This window comes from Orbicella franksi, chromosome 10, assembly GCF_964199315.1.
Source record: "Orbicella franksi chromosome 10, jaOrbFran1.1, whole genome shotgun sequence".
Taxonomy (NCBI): domain Eukaryota; kingdom Metazoa; phylum Cnidaria; class Anthozoa; order Scleractinia; family Merulinidae; genus Orbicella; species Orbicella franksi.
This window is the reverse complement of record NC_138154.1, coordinates 20740902-20757834: the sequence shown is the minus strand read 5'-3', so window position 1 is coordinate 20757834 and position 16933 is coordinate 20740902. Positions and strand designations below refer to the sequence as shown.

Genomic DNA, 16933 nt, shown 5'->3' with positions numbered 1-16933 from the left:
TAGGTAAATTGACTGTTCTTCCAGATCTTATCTAACTTACTATATGCAGCCCTTGCTTTCCCTAGCCTTGCTTTGATGTCTTCTTCTGTGCCACCTGACTTGCTGATGTGTGCACCCAAGTACACAAAACTCTCTACATCTTCAATATCGTGTTCGTCAACCTGAACATTCTCATTGCTGGTCGTGTTCAGTCTAAGGAGTTTTGTCTCTTCGGAGTTGATCTTCAAACCAGTTTTCTTGCTGTTAGTGCTGAGATTTTTCACTTTCTGTTGGATTTGACATTTCGTACTGGATGTAAGAGCAATGTCATCAGCAAAGTCCAAGTCGTCTAACTTGGACCACAATTTCCATCTAATGCCAGTGTTAGCACCCGTTACTGTTCTTCTCATGATCCAGTCGATCACGGGTAAGAACAGAAACCCTGACATGTTACACCCCTGCTTTACGCCGGACTTCACGTCAAACCAGTCCGTTTGATCTGTACCGTCAACAACCGCACATTGGCTATCGTCATACATTACGTTGACCATTCTGACAAGCTTCGACGGTATCCCATAACTCTCCATGATCTTCCACAAGGTTTTCCTGTGAACGCTGTCAAAAGCCTTTTCGTAGTCGACAAAGCATACATATAAGCTGGAGTTCCATTCCACTGCTTGTTCTACGATGTTCCTGAGAACGAATATCTGCTCTATCGAACTCCTTCCTTTCCTGAAACCAGCTTGCTCCTTCCGTAGCTTTGCATCAACACCACCTGATATTCTTCTAATCAATACCTTGCACATCACTTTTGCAGCAACAGACATCAGAGTAATCCCCCGCCAGTTTCCACACTTGGTGAGGTCCCCCTTTTTGGCAATCTTGACAATGAGACCCTTCCTCCAATCTGCGGGGACAATCTCACTGACCCATATCTCACGGAAAAGGTCGTGAAGTATGTCGACTGTCGTTGTAATGTCAGCCTTGAGCAGTTCAACTGTCACGCAGTCTATGCCAGATGCTTTGCCTGCTTTCATGCTAGTGATGGAGCTCCTGATCTCGGCTTTAGTTATGGGGCCTGATGGTATCTCTTCTATAACTTCCATGTCGCTAATCACTTCGGCCTCACGTTCTGGGTTGGGCCTATTCAGTATTTCAGCAAAGTGCTCTTTCCATCTTTGTTGCACCTCCTCTTCTTTTGTCAACAAATTGCCTTCCTTGTTCCTTACCATGTCAATTTTCTTTGGTGGCTCGCAGCACAGCCTTCTTGTAGCATCGTACACATCTTTCATCTGCCCACACTTAGCAGCATCCTCTGCCTCTTGTGCTATATTGTTAGCCCACTCTCTCTTATCCTTTCTCAAACTTTTCTTCACTTCTAGATCTTTATTCCTGTATTCCTGCTGCAGTCTTGCCCTAAGACGTTCCGACCTTGTGCCAGCTAACTTTTGCTTTAGCTGTTTCCTTTCTTCAATTCCCTTCCAGCTTTCTGGGCTGATCCAGCTCTTGTTTTTCCTTGTTCTGTAGCCTAGCACATCCTTGGCCGTCTCACAGTAAGTGTCTTTGATCTTATTCCACTTTTTCTCTACTTCGTTCTCACGTGCTATTTCGCCCTCCTCTTCCTGTCCAGTATTTACGTCACAATCATCTTCTAGCAGTAAACAGGTGAACCTGTTCTTTAGTTCCAACTGAAATTGCTTCCTAATTTCAGGAACATTCAGCTTACCGGTGTCGTATCTTCTGACTTGTACTGCTCTCCTGCCTGTTCTGTTTAGCTTAAGCAGCGTCTTAGCAATCACAAGGTTGTGGTCACTTGCACAGTCTGCACCCCTATACGCCCTTACACCCTGTACTGATCTTTTAAAATTGGATCTAACGGCCACGTGATCGATCTGGTTGTGATATTGGCCATTTGGTGAAGTCCACGTGTATCTGTGTATTTCTTTGTGCGGGAACATAGTCGAAGCAATAGCTAGATTGTTCAGTGCACAGAAAGACACAAAACGCTCCCCGTTGTCGCTCCTCTCCCCTGTCATACCAAACTTTCCTACAATGCCTTCCTCTCCAAGTTGTTGCTCACCCACTTTTGCATTCCAGTCGCCTATGACCAAGAGCATGTCGTGCCTCGGCACTTCATCCACGATCTTTTGTAACTGTTCATAGAAGTCGTCCTTCACCTCATCATCTGCCTCGTTGGTTGGGGCATAGACCTGGATGACTGTTGTCTCGATGAAGCGTGAGAAGAAGCGAGCTTCTACGATGCGGTCACTTATCGGTCTCCAGCTGTCTAAGCATTGGGCGACTTTCTTTGACATGATTATTGCGACCCCACTCTGATGTACATCGTCGTCCCTGCCTGAGTATATGATGGTTTCGCCTGTTCGTGCTTTCAAACGTCCAAATCCCGACCACCTGCATTCACTTATCCCTAATAAACCAATGCCATAACGAGTCATCTCAGCTGTGATCTGGGCTGTTTTTCCTACCGAGAACATAGTTCTCACATTCCAACATCCCACCTTTACTTTAGTTTTGGGGTTTGTCAACGAGCCGTTCGGAGAATGGGCCCCCTTTCGGCTTTCACCCATAGTCGTCATACTTCCGTCGACCCAGCTAATAAAGGCATCGTCTGGGGTCCGGCATGTCGTTGTACTACACCCATTGTAGCCTGTATACATCGAGATTCCAGTTTCCGTAATCACAATATTTTTATGGGGTGACGTGATTGGCCTCACGCCCAACCCCCAACCTGGAGGGCCAGGGTTTTTCTGTCGGGGTTTTCCTTCCCTTAGTCACAGATTCCGGTTATTTGAAGGCGCCGAACACTCGCCTTTTGCCACTGTCGCTCAGCTGCTGGCTACTGCTAGCATTACCAGGGGCTACGAAAACGAGGACGTGCGACATATGACTTCGCTGGCAGAGCCTATATTAGACGGAAAGGTATTTCTCAGCATTTACAGGGAGAGCATTGGTGACCCTTGCTAATCCCACCGAGACCTTATACCAGCGCTTAGCCCCCCGGTAACAGGACAGACGCACGGAAAACTAACGTCGATTTGTCGAGTCGATCTATTGAGATTGATTCTTGTTAAGGCACCGTCCACTCTACGTTGGAGGAATTTGAAGATGTAGCATTATTTCGACTGTTAGGCCTTCCGTCCACACTAATCCGTCACGAAAACGGAGCTTTTCGAAAACGCCCATCAAACCGGAGGAATTTGAAAACGCCGGCTTTTCGTTTTCGTGTGGACAAAACATTTCAAAAAGGAAGCTTTTCGAAAACGATGACGTCATCATGTGATATCCCTGACCGAGTTTTTCTCAAACACAAATCCAAAATGACCGGTGATTGTTGCGTTTTTAGATTCCTTCGGTGTAGTGTGGACGAAAAGCATTTGATGCGTTTTCAGAGTGAAACCTCCCTTTTCAAATTTCTCCAGAGCCTAAGAGTGTAGGGTGACGGTGTAGAACGAAAGAGCAGTAGCAGCAGCAGAGCAGCAATAACAACAACAACAAAAACAACAACGACGACGACGACGACGACGACGACGACAACAACAGGATCATCATCATCGTCCTCAACAACAGTATGGTTTATTTGCTTCTCTAGTCACCAAAAATATATCAATCATATCAAACTATTTCTTGTATAAAATAACCATACGAACTAAGTAAAGTTAAGATAGCCAAGCAGTCTTTGACCGGAAAACAAATTTGGCTGAACCAATATTGTTCTGTAACACAAACTCACATGCACAGACCCCGGTAAAAAATGGTGCCAAGTTGGGCTTAGGTCATACAGTAGGAAAACGCGACAGTGAGACTCTTACCAAAGCTACGGTAAGCAGTGGTGGATCCAGACCTTCAGCTAAAGAGGGAGGGGGTTGCTTGCCCTGCCGGCGTTTCTTCCTTCTGCGATTTTTTTTTTACCCAAAGTAAGAGGAGTCCGGGCCCTGCGGGCCCCTCCCCTAGATCTGCCACTGAACTAAGGACAGGTTTACCTTGTTTGACAGAACACAGCTAGAATATGGCAAACTTATTTCTATATTCAAGGAATCTAAACTGCAAAATACCCTCAAAAATATGGATTGATATTTTATTCTTGTATTCTAGTGTGGGGAGCTCAATCTGTTTGCTAATCACGAACAGAGTTGAACATTTAATTTTTTATACCTTTTTAGCAAGAGCAACGCTTAATTCATCATAGACAGAGTCACAATATGGGGAACGATCGTATCAACAATGCTTGCAGATTACTGTATATTGGGTTTTACTAAGCTTTTTATAGTTTTCTTTTGCCTTTGTTGTTTCACTTAGCTTCCTCAAATAAAACATCTTTTCAACATGAAATGCTCACTGGCGTTGATCGATCGATCTGACTGACTGACTGACTGACAGACTGACTGACTGACGGACCGACTGACTGACTGACTGACTGACTGACTGACTGACTGACTAACTGACTGACTGGCTGGCTGACTGACTGACTAACTGACTGCTTGACTGACCAGCTGACTCAAATGGCTAACTGAGTAATTAACCGTTTCGCTGGTTGGTTGGTTGGTTGGTTGTTTGATTCATCGTGTGTTTGAACTTTAAAACTAGGCTCTTCCTTGACGAATGATCTTTCCAAGCTGTGTAAAAAGGCTCTCAGATCACGATAAAAGTCTCCAATCACACTGCTTAAAGAGAGTGATTGAAGACTTCCATCACATGACCCTGAGTGCAGTACAAGCTCCAAACTCTGTCCAAGCAAACTTCTGAAAATATTGAAAAACAGATCGTTTGTCAAATCTCTTGCTGGATAAATATGCCGTAAAGAATGGTAATAAATACCAGTGTCAAACCATACAGCCGGGCAGAAACCCATACTAATAAGGGGACACAGACTAACAGAAAATACAAAACTGAGAAGACAAAGATATCTACAAATGTGACTAATACAAACTGCAGTCTTAAACTGTTTTAAAGATAGCTTCTGTCAAGTTTTTTAGCAAATCACAACACTTTCGGAGTTTGAATCACCTTGATTCCCAGAATGAACCACTTCTCAAGAGCTGGGAAAAGATTTTCTGTCGTAGTTCCAAAGTGACTAGCTTTCGCTGCAAATGAAAAGACAAAAAATTCATGTAGATAATTTTCACTCCATAATATTACATACACTTTATTGAGCACTACTGATAAGGGTTTTTCGCATCAATATTTAAATACAGAAAATAAATAATTAACAGACATAACTATAGGAAAACTATGCACTCATGGTTAGTGCGCTCGACTCCGGACCGTGCATTCCGAGTTCAAGCCCTGGCCGGGCACATTGCTTTGTGTTCTTGGGTAAGACGCTTTACTCCCACAGTGCCTCTCTTCACCCAGGTGTATGAATGGGTACCGGCGAACTTAGCTTAATGCTGAAGTAACCCTGCGATGGACTAGCATCCCATCCAGGGGGGAGTAGAAATACTCCTAGTCGCTTCATGCTACAGAAACCGGGATAAGCTCCGGCCTGATGGGCCACTTGGCTCGTGTTTAGACGTTAGCTTTACTTACATTAATTAAACGTTTCATAAAAACCTTTTATTAGTGTCTGTTTAAGAACCTTATAATATTCACTTGTCAGACCTTTGAAAGGTGACACTCCTAACTAAAAGTGACCTCCTTCGGCGAATTCCTTTTGTAAAGTTCGCCTGAAAGCTTGAAGTTTTAGGCGGCATGAAGAATGAGAGCGAAAGAGGGAAACGGCTGTATCTAAATGAATTCAAAATGATTGTGGAAGAAATGTACTGGAATTATCAAGCATGTCACCTTGTCGTTTTAAGTTCCACTGCAGCAAAGCTCCCTTGTCCACGCCCGTTGTTCTGACCCTTGGCTGTTTATTTGCTAACCTTATCTCATGGCCGGTCAGGCAAACAAGCTATTGGAAGAATAAGACTCAAATGAGAATAAACGAGTGGTCAGGCTTGAAAATGGCTTCTTGTTAATGCAATTACAAAGTCAGAAACCTTGAGGTGATATCGTGAGGCCTTGAGGTAATGTCTTGATTTGCCATCAAATTTTCAAAACCAGCATAAGATAAATGGAGGGCATTCAATACTGAGAACAGATATTTAGATCTAGGGACTAGCTGACTACAAGGTTGAGAAATAGAAAGGAAAATAAGCATAGCTATTTTTTCTTTCATACTTACCAACAAGTTATCAGGCAGCAGTTGAAAGAGCACATTACATTTGCTCCAAGTTCACTTGCATTTCGTATTATTCTTACTTTTTGGTGGCCTGTAGACGTGAAAAAATTTAATTATGAAACAGAAAAGGAGTATAGCAAAACAACGGCGTTGAAACCGGAAAAGGTGGGGTGATTCCGCAATATCCATTTAGAGTTCTTAGAGCTTCGATCGCCTACCTCCTTTACATGTTACAGAACTTTAGCTTGCAGATGGCAAATTATTTCATGCTTACCCCTTTGGTGCACAAATGTATGTAGCTTAGTTTCCAAGGCATATTTCCAGAGCGCTAACTGTAGTTTAAATCGTTATAGCAAGCCTTTAAGAACTAAATTCTTAAGCGAGTAAAGGACAAAGAAGCTCCCAAGGCCTATGTTTGTCTAAACTCAAACTCGAAAGGTCACACACACCAAGGCTAAATATTTAACCAAGAAAACAACAATGGATGTTACAGCTATTTGTAACATAGAGTGGTTCCATTTATTCGATTTATTGTAAAAAAGGCCATTTACAGGGGAAACGTCATTAACATCGACATTCCTCAGTAGTGAGCTTTCTGCTAAGCCGGTAGAGTTTGTCACTTGAAATAAAGAATTACCTTATCTTACATTACATTACCCTACCTTAATAACGAAATGCATCTAAAGCCATCTTTCACGTGTGCATGTATATCTATGTTATTACAATAGTGAGCTTTCTCCTAAGCAGAGTTTGTCACTTGAAATAGAGAATTACCTCACCTTACATTACATTACCTTACCTCAATGACGAACTTCATGCATCCAAAGCCATCTTTTAGATAGTGGCTCCGTTCATCTGAGTTTCATGTTTTGCTGCATGAGTAGTAGAAGTTTTATTAATCTCGAGTATTTTTATAAATGAATCACCCAAGTTAAATTCGATTTTAAAATCGGGTCGAACCCCGGCAACAGAGTCGTTGATGTTATACAAGAAGGGTCTCCGTGTTGCTTAGCATTTGTTTTCGCAGTACCTTCCTGGTTCTTCGTTCTTCAGTAGATCAATAGCACCTTTTTATCTTCATCCTTTGCTTATATTTACCATTATTCTCTGACTGAACTTATGTTTAAAATAGACCAATTTAGTCCTTCGCCGAAAAACGCCAATGCAACGGGAACTTCATTGCTTGAAGTTTTTGGACTTTTACATAGGTACATATCGATGGCGAAAGGTTGCCACGCTTATGGTTGAGGGCATTCAGTTCCAGCGCGAATTTTTAAATGTAGTTTTTTTTGTATAATTTGTATGAAATTACTGACTAAAATAAGAGCAGTCAGCATCGTTTGTATTGAGTTTTAATAAGCCGTCTGAATCATACGAGCTAAATTCGATAACATTTAAATCAAACCGACAACAACGTACGATGTTGATAACTGAAGTGAATTCAGCAGTGGCCATATTGAACCATACCCAGCCGAGAACTGCTCGTGTGCTCTCCCCGTCGCTTTTAGAGCAATGTAGATCAATTTTCGTCTACCCTTTCGCTTCAATTTATAACATTGGTAATCTATTTATTGAATCAATAAAACGTATTGCACATCGTTCTACTGTAAAACGTAGAACCGAAAACAATTCCCAATAGTCATACCCGCGAAATAAAATTCAAGCTGAATACGCTCGACTGAAACAGCAGAGAACTCTTTCGAAGCTGACTTGGCGCCACAAGGCTCGGCTATGGTTTTAAGCTATTGTAAAAACAAACCCAGTTGATATATGGCAGGACCGTGCTTTTTTCGAATAATTTACAACCTTTTATCGTCTCCTTACAACCTTGAATTCAGTGTCAGTTGAGTAAATCTTCACTGAGTCATGGTTGAACGTATTCGAACGTGAATCAGCGGAGTCGAGCAAACTTCGGTGAAGCACTCGCGGGAAACTGGCTGCAAATTGACTTGTCCTTGACGTATTTAGTGGGACTTTACACACTGAATTGTATTAATGTTTTTCTACAGTGTAGCTGAAATCTGAGAGAAGTGTTGGGAGCCTCGAATTGGCCGGAAATTTTACCTTGTCGAGTATCAGTTCGGACTATTGTTCAAAGGCGGACATCATCACCCTCAGAAGTATCCGGCGCTTAAGGTCTTGTGTTTGACTACGTTTTGACCCGGCAGTCAGTCAGTTCTTGTGAGCTAAGAAACTCTGTATATTTCCCATTGTATTTCCGATTGGTGGGATTTTCCCACAGATTGAGATTTCTCGATTTTGTTCCAAGTCGCGAAAGCACTACTGAAAAGTCAGCCATTATCTAGTCAATAAAAGACTTCAAACGCAATTGTGAAAATGGAAAAATCACTGTTTCACCTGCGATGTAGCTTTCTCTGTGGTGAATTATTTTGCTCAGCGCTTGGTATCCCTAAATCATTCGTTGTAAGAGATTTCCCTAAGTTTTAAAGCATGCTCAGCTAGATTTTATCCCAAATAAGCTTGCTACTGTAAAATCAAACTTACCTAAATGTTCCCTTCAAAGTTAATCCTCGTCGCAGATCCTCTTCAGTTTTATATCCAGATGTTCCTTCTCGATCCATAAGGCTCGAACTCGTTCAATTTCTTTCAAGGCTTTGTTCTCCCCCAGGATTACAAGACGTTCTGCAGTAACATCAGAACATTATCTCCACCTCGAAGCATACAGTTCAGAGGAAGCGTACGCTACAGTTTGCTACGAAGACATGACTCCAAGCTGGATTACAACTAAAGCTTTTCACATAGTACCTATATAAAATTTATATGCCTTGATATAACTTGATTTATGCCTGTGACTCGTAGTTTTACCACACCGAGCAAGAAAATAAATATTTAAAAAAATCGTCATGGTCGCATACTACAAGAAGCTAAGTGCAACCTCGGTTTCACGACACCCGGTCAAGACTTCATGATTTTTGTTGTTGTTGTTGTTGTTTTCTGCTGCAGCAAATCGATTCTTCTGCAGTTCCTTAGTTAACACATGTGGTAAACCAGGGAACCTGTTTAAAAGTTTTCTATCGTGATATCAAATAATAAAACAGTTTGACTCTTCCCAACTTACGCTAGGATAGCTTGCGTAAAGACTTCATTCAGGGTATCTGTGACAGCTTTATGTCTATAGCAGGTTGTCCCTGAAGCTTTTTTTTGCTTCAAGTACACACAGATGCTGTAGAATTGCCTTGGCGTTGAAACCACTGGCAGGATTCTTCAAGTTAATGTATAACGCCGATGTTCAGGAGAGTTTTATGCAAGGATACTACGTTCTCTGACGCTGTGTCGATTCACGGTGGAATCGTAGCAAAGCCGTGCTCGCTCCGCCACTATTGTGGCATCGCCAGAAATTCACTTCCCTGGAGGTCGTAGAGGGCTCCCACTTTAGCGGGAATTACTCTTGAAAATGAGATTTGAACTCCGTAAAAAAGCGAGGGAGTTCGTTGAGATATATTTACCGCGTGTCTAGCGATAAAAAAAAAAACAGCTAAGATGCTAATTTTTCGCTTCTTAACAGTAAAGTGCGTGGGTGGTGCTGAGCAAGACTGATCATATCTGGCTTTCTATTGGTCGGCGCTTGAAATTAAAATGACTACGAAGTCGAACTTTATCTTTTCGTATAATTCCCCAGAATATTCAACTGTCAGACATAAATATAAGTCTGTTGTGGAAGATTTCGCTTTCAGCATGAACGGAAAAAAAATCCGTCCAAACAAACGTCTGACAATGCCCGATCGCAATTTCAGTATTGCATCATCTCTTTGGGGGCAATTGTAAATTTATCGCGTCGAATTTAGCCTTTTTCCTTGCACGTGAAAAACGAAACAGGAGTGTATCGATAGATTACCCATTTATTGCTGTTTCATTGAGAGCATTAAGCCAGCGAATAGAGTAGAAAATGAAACATTTTCCGTTAGCGGCCCACGAAAACTAACTCATTATGCATGACACAACGAAAAAGCTAAACGCTATTTTTAGCTTCCAAAAATAAAAGTGGTTGATTTTCTATTGATAATGGAAGAAAATGCGCCGTATTTGCTGAAATCTATATTGTCTCCGTTCAAACAGCTGCATTTTAAGGGAGCATTTATAATATAGAATTCCCTTCGTAGACTGCTTCAATTTTATTGCTCGATTTTCGTAGGTTTTTCCACCCACGCAACTCGCTTACAAATAAAGAAAATGACTGAATTATTCATTAGTGGCGGGCAACGCTAAAAATAGACCTCAAGCTGCCTAATGTACCTGTATTTCAGGATAAGTTAAAATTGCGCTGTATCAGAGGGCATTTGTCGACGCAGTTATCTATTAGCACGTTTTTTTTTTTTTTACAATACACGATTAGTAATTTCAGTTTATTTTAGGCCTGTAAAACGGTCAATTCTTTCTTGAAATTTCTCAGTAAGCATTTTGCTTTACAGTGCCGGTGTTTCGAAATCCTCATGTGAATCTGCAGGCAATTTCCCGCCATTTTCAGGAGAAATGCACCATTAGGGAGGAAGTAGATTTAATTCCTCAGTACGTATTGTGCAATATCTCGTACCAAAATAACTTGGATCCAAATTTACATTCACCAATTGATACGAATTTTACTCGCTTGGCTCGCTAATAACAACATTTCAGTGTTTATTTAGACTGGAAGAAGAAACTTCTGTACACACGGGTTTGCAAACGAAAGCCACAAAGCAGCGAAAAGAAAAAAAAAACAAAAAAAAGAGCGTGCGGCCTTGCTTTCTCTTCTGTAAATTACGGCTCTAGCAAGAATTGCTCGCTATCTGGTGTTAATCCCACCTGGTTTTCTCTCTGTATTTTTTTTTTTTTTTTCTTGTTTCATATCACTTAATGTTTTGTTTCATAAGGACACATCTTTGGCACGCGAATTTGTTACGGTTTGTTTCAAACCGTGTAAAAGTCATTTAACGCATCAATTTGGTTTGTCTGAAACAATGCAAATCGAGTTAAAACAAGAAAGGAATACAACATGGCGACTTATGAACCTCTCTATGCACCAACTGCCGTGCACTAATTCTATTTATGTTCAGTTATTTTGCCGAACCTCTTTTCAGAAACACTATCATTTTACAGGTGTGGCTAAACTTGCTGGATTGTCATTATTTCAGCCGGGGTAAAGCACGATGTTCGCGGTCTTGCCGATGGCAGATACATATCACCTTTATAAGTGATTGGGTATTAGCTTCGCCTGTAGGTTGCAGGTGAAATGAAGCTGACAGACACCCAAATAACGTCAGGAGCTAGGAAAATGTTCCGTTTTTATTTTTTTTGTCGAGTCGAAACAAATTCCTTTCAATCCTTGTAAGCTAAATCAGAGAATAGCAATTGATTTGGTTGAGTAAGCTGAATAAAGCCCTTGTTGATATGTATATAAAAAAGTTCTCTGAAAGGTTTCCCTATGTATTAACTTTCTCCCAATATAAATTTAATATTAAAAAAACAGTGCATTGCTAAGGGGCATGAATTCAAGTAGACAAACTGGTTTTATAGCAGAGCAAATCAGTGGTTTTGGTCGTTCAGTCCTTGAAACTCAACTGAAACATGTTTTGGAAAGATGAACACAAAATTAACAGCAAACATAGCTTAAGAAATTCAAAGTGGTTGCTCTTCTGAAGCACAGCTTTTCAGCTGATCGAAATTACCAGAGGTGAGGAGTGATTTTTCCGCCTCTGTTTTATAACAGACTCTATCAGTTATCTTTTAATAGTTCACCGTTCCTACGAGGTTGGCCATCGCTAGCAAGCTGTTAGCTGTGTCCAGAGGCAACATTTTTGCCTAAAACCTCAATACATATATATATAATAAACTGGAGAGCAACGACTTTTGCCTTCGCTTACGTCTTTTAAGATCACGATATTCGTCAGTTAGTTTCCCAATGACGTGAGTTCACCGTGTGGGTGGGGATTTATGCCGAAGGAACATATTGTGGAACGGCAAACTCTGCGCGTGAGAACTTTGAGGGCAAAGAATTTGACACCCATGTACGTTAGCAACACCGTAAACTTGTTATGTACGATGTTGTGGGCAAAACACTCTATAGAAACGAGAGGCAAATATAAAAATAAGAACAGACTTTGGAATGGAAGAAAATCTTATTTGCATTTGTAAATAAAAGTCTAACAAACTCTTTGAAAGGGTTGCAATTATTCGGGGTGGGGTGAAGATTATTTAGGCAATTTTATACAAGTTATCATGATAGTCAAGACTGAGAAAAATCCATTCAATTTTTTTGTTTTCAATCGGAGTTGTACATACAAAACGATTAATGTAATCGAATGAGTCAGCTCAATTTGATCTAAAACTGTTTTCTTTTTTTTTTTTCTTTTCTTTTTTTTTTTTTCCATTAGGGGCATTGTTTTTAAGGGAGGGGTATTGTTTTTAAGGTTGAGTGGTGTCTCAGATAAGTTTAAGTTAGTTCAGACCTCGGATAACTTGCTCTTAAACATGCATTGAAACCCGCCCGAAGAAGGAAAAACCGAAGGAACAAACAAAGGATACTTATGGTTAGAAACAAACCAAGGAAGGAGGGACATAAACGGGGGAGAAAATAAAGAACGAACTGGTCGAGAGTAAGGAAAAACGGGAACAAGGGTTTGGAGGGAATAAACTAGACATCAAAGAAGCGAACGAGTGAACGAAACTAAGGAAGAAGAAGTGAAGAAAGAAAAGAACGACTGCCAAACGAATAGACGCCAGGGCAAGCATAGAGTGTCACAGTTAATGAACTTGAAACGAAAAAGGCGACATCCTCGCAGAAGCTCTTTCGCCTAGTGGTTAAATTAAAGTTTTGGTGTTCTAATCACCCGCAGATCAACATATTCAGCGTGTTCATTGGCATAGAAGTGTGAACCCAGTGATCATTCTTAACAAATCTTTCATGTAGGTTAAAACTGAACTCGAAGAATAGCATGAAACAGCTATACATCGCTCCGACAAAATGAGTCTCAAGCATAGAATCTGACAATAGAGATTAATTCTTCTGGCTGCTATAAAAATTAACACGATATTGTGATTTGCCATTGTATTTTCATATCTAAGCTGCGACTTTTTTTCGCAAAACGTTTAACTCAACAGAACCCATAGAGCTTCATTAAACAACGACTAAAATAATGAAATCAAATTCGGTTGTCTTTAAAGCAGAGAACGTCCGTTCCTGTGTTTTGTGGCGTAACTCCTTATCGCCCAGGGAGTTCGCATTTTAAACTTCAATGGAATAAATTTTAAATAAGTAATGAATGTTTTTAACAAGCTTTTTAACGCACCTTCATATTTACACTGAAGTTATAATGGCCACGGTGATTCCTTTTTCTCGTCCAATGATGACAAAGACACTTGCAGCCTCCTAAAAACCGAAGCAGCTTACCTCGTGCCACACTCCGTTTCATGTTCCACTATCATAACATATAACAACTGCAGGCTATTGAGTCCCAGTGTATTGTGTTTAAACATTATTTTTGGTGTGTTGAGTATTGAAGTCTTCTAGATAATCTAATCATTCTTTCATGAGAGCATTCAATGCTTGTCAGAGTCACTTCAATGGCAAAAAAAAATTGACTGAGTTCGAAAAGAACACTTACAGATGCTATGCGAACGAAAAAACTTGTCGCCACCCGAAGTTTCGGCGCCAAACTAGGAGCGTTGCAAATGAGGTTAGACATGAATGATTAAGTTGCACGGCAAAAACGAAAGCAAACTTTGGAAGAGTGTAGCAGTGGTGCGAGAGACTTTCAAACATGAGTTTCATCATGATCTTCAAAGCGCAGTACAAGCTAAGTTGTGTTCTCTCGGCGATCGAAAGTCCACCAACTAAAATTAAAATTTTGGTCACCTGCGAGCAGATTGTCGAAATAAAAACACACTCCCAAACGCAGTGGATATCGGGTAGGATAACGCAGTTCGATCCAAAAGTTTTCTTACTTACTTGCGTCTTGTGGCAGCCTTCCCTACATGATATTGAATAAAGCACCATCTTGGTGTTCTCTTTTAATGACAGGTTTCTCGCGAAACTGAGACTGGCGTACAAGTTGCGTGCATTTGTGAATGTAAAGCTGGCTGTGTCGGCCATAGTGTATATAAGTCAGTTTTGCGTGGGAGGGAAAGTTATTCAGGCTCTTTTTCCTTAGCTGTCATATGTCATGAGCTGTGCTTCTCAAAATACATCTGCAGCAAAAAAAAAAAATAAGGGAATGGCAAAAAAGCAATTACTTGAATTAATCATGCCTACAAAGGAGTGCTTTTGCTGCACAATATTCTTCGAGTTTTACTGGTTTTAAGCGAGAGTTTTAGTATACGATACATTTAAAACCAACATTGCCATATTTACCTGGGAATTAGGCTAGCTTTTTCCACCATTTCAAATCGATTACATGGCATATTAATTCATTTGAGCAATTTGCACTCGAGTTACGTGTTCTAATGTCTTCTTGTTATGTCTTCAATACAACCAAAAGCCGCAACCAAAAGCCGCAACCAAAAGCCGCAACGCTGGGGAGTTATTCAATCCCTATCGCCGATCGCTCGCCAAAGATTAACTTTTTGCATTGCGTTTGTGTTCCAATATACAACAATATTTTCGAACTGTCATCTAGCAGTTTTGTTCTAACTTATCATCATTAAAAGGAATTTATTTTGCGTGTGCGTTCGCGGTTTTCCGACGCATGGAGAAAACGCACTGTCATTTTGTTTTGTTTTTTTTCTCAGTAACGAGTGCCAACCATTGAGGACTGTGAGCGAGACCGGATTTCTTGCACAATATAAATTGCAGTTCCACAATTGCATGTCCTCATTCATGTGAACAAAACTGAAGTTAAATCAATCGCCGATCTAAAAATGTGCATGTCATTCAATATTAAAATTGGCTACAACAAACAAAATATCATAAAGGTTAAGAAACATTGAATAAAACCCAGGCTTTTTAGAGGCCAAGGATAATTTACCAGGTAGCACGTTGAAACACTGAGAAAACTGTAATAAGACATTTTGTTTCCCTTGAATTTTACACTTTCATAGTTTTCTTACACAAAAAGCACACAGATGAATATGGCTTTTTCCTTTGTTCGGTTTGGCCATCTCCATAAAAAGTTTTGTTTGCCTTCGACCTCTCTCTCAAAAAAGTGAGTCGATCGTTTGGAAATTTGACAAGAAGCAAATGAATTTTTCCAAGTCAGCCATGACTGATAGTTTGCATCAAAGCAATCATTAAAAGATGTTTGGGGGTGTCTTTATGAACTGAAGGCTGATTTTGATTACAGAGTCACTTAAAGATGACGTTTATTCACTTGGGAACATCTGAAAATGGCCAACATTTTATGGGAGTGACTGTCACAGAAAAATAGCTTTGTTTGCCTAAAAGCTACCAATTTTACGTTGGAGAGGTTAGTATTTTCGCTTTCGAAACCCTTATGGCCACAAATTTGTAGCGAGAGGAACTATTTTTGGCAAACAATTTCTCAGTTTGAAAACCAGCAATAAACTTCTTGGATCAAGAAAGGTTTATAACCATCAGTGAAGGGTAGAAATTAACTCAAGCGTTGAGCTAATGGTTTGGCATGCTGGAGTGTGGATCTAGCGGTCTGGGTTCTAGAGCTCTGGTCTTGGTCGGTGTGCCGTGCTTCCGTGAAACGTTTAACTGTCACGTGACCCCTCACCGTTCAAGGGTATAGAGCCCCGGCCAAACGATCGCAACATTTCGACACAACATATCGCAACATTGTTGGCACAGTATTTGCAAGCCCCGGCCAAACGATCGCAACAATTCGTCCCAACATATCGCAACATTGTCGGGCGCAACATGTTGCGTGCGTTTGGCCACCCTATTGTGACATGTTGTCGAACTAGTGCGCATGCCCTGGCGCAACATTGTTGCTCGAACCTGGCCAAACGAATACAACATCATGCAACATCCACAAATGTTGCTTGAAAAATTTGACCATTTTCAAACTTGAGTCAACAACACCCAACGTGTCGCAAAACATTGCAACACGTCGCAACCGCAACACCACTGTTGATGTTTCAGTTTCTTTCTCTTCTTCTTGGCCTGTGTCAGAGGCTGAATCTCTCTTCAGTGTTTTTACCGGTCTGCCCCTCTTTAATTAATCGTCCAGCCGTAGCTTGATCCATCCTTCTGCATGCGTCATCATTCCATGATGTATACTGACACTGACTCCAACAGGAGTGTCTGATTTGCAAATGAAATCAAACATGTGAAATACGGGATTAGACGAGAACATATCACGTGACGCGTCCTGGTTTTGGATTCTGTGACACACTAAGTCTTACACGCCTCATTACAGTAAATGGCTCGGTAATTGGTTCATTAAGGTAGCTCAAAACAGTTTCCATTACGTAGATTTTGATGGGTCGTTATAACCACTCTTTAACACTTGATGCTGCGATCATGGTATCAATAAACTGCCCAATCATTGGTGAACGCGTTGTTATCATTTTCGTGACACAATGGGTTACCATAGCAACAGTATGCCCTGCCAAAGAACCTTAATTACAGCTTTAGGGGTTGTATATAGAGTTCAGAGCCACCTTAAATTTTCAAAAACTTGAGGTGGCTCTGAACCCTATGCACAGATTTTTTAAAAAATTTGCCAAAAGTTGCATCTGTATCATGCTTATTAAAATTTGATAATACAAAAAAATTCGCCGTGCCGTTTTTGAATTATAAGCCACTAAAGCTGTAATTAAGGGTGTTTTTAACAGGTCATACTGTTACTACGGTAACCTATTACGTCACAAAAATGA

At 40.7% G+C, this 16933-nt stretch overlaps 1 protein-coding gene across 4 annotated transcripts; it reads right to left on the bottom strand.

The window, feature by feature from the left end:
• Nucleotides 1-3441: 3441 nt before the first annotated feature.
• On the bottom strand, nt 3442-9985 carry LOC145500555 (uncharacterized). Of its 4 annotated transcripts, XM_081480078.1 has the most exons (4): nt 9240-9985; nt 6164-8803; nt 5005-5890; nt 3442-4739 (listed from the first exon to the last, which is right to left on the bottom strand). In XM_081480078.1, exons 3-4 carry the CDS (start codon nt 5106-5108, stop codon nt 4496-4498), a joined length of 348 nt encoding a protein of 115 aa, XP_081336204.1. In that variant the 5' UTR covers nt 5109-5890; nt 6164-8803; nt 9240-9985; the 3' UTR covers nt 3442-4495. The 4 variants fall into 4 exon arrangements, 3 of the variants coding, with proteins under 3 accessions (XP_081336204.1, XP_081336203.1, XP_081336205.1); XM_081480077.1 differs by having other exon boundaries at nt 6164-9985; XR_014051112.1 differs by lacking the exon at nt 3442-4739 and having other exon boundaries at nt 5047-5081; nt 5782-5890; nt 6164-9985.
• Nucleotides 9986-16933: the final 6948 nt, after the last annotated feature.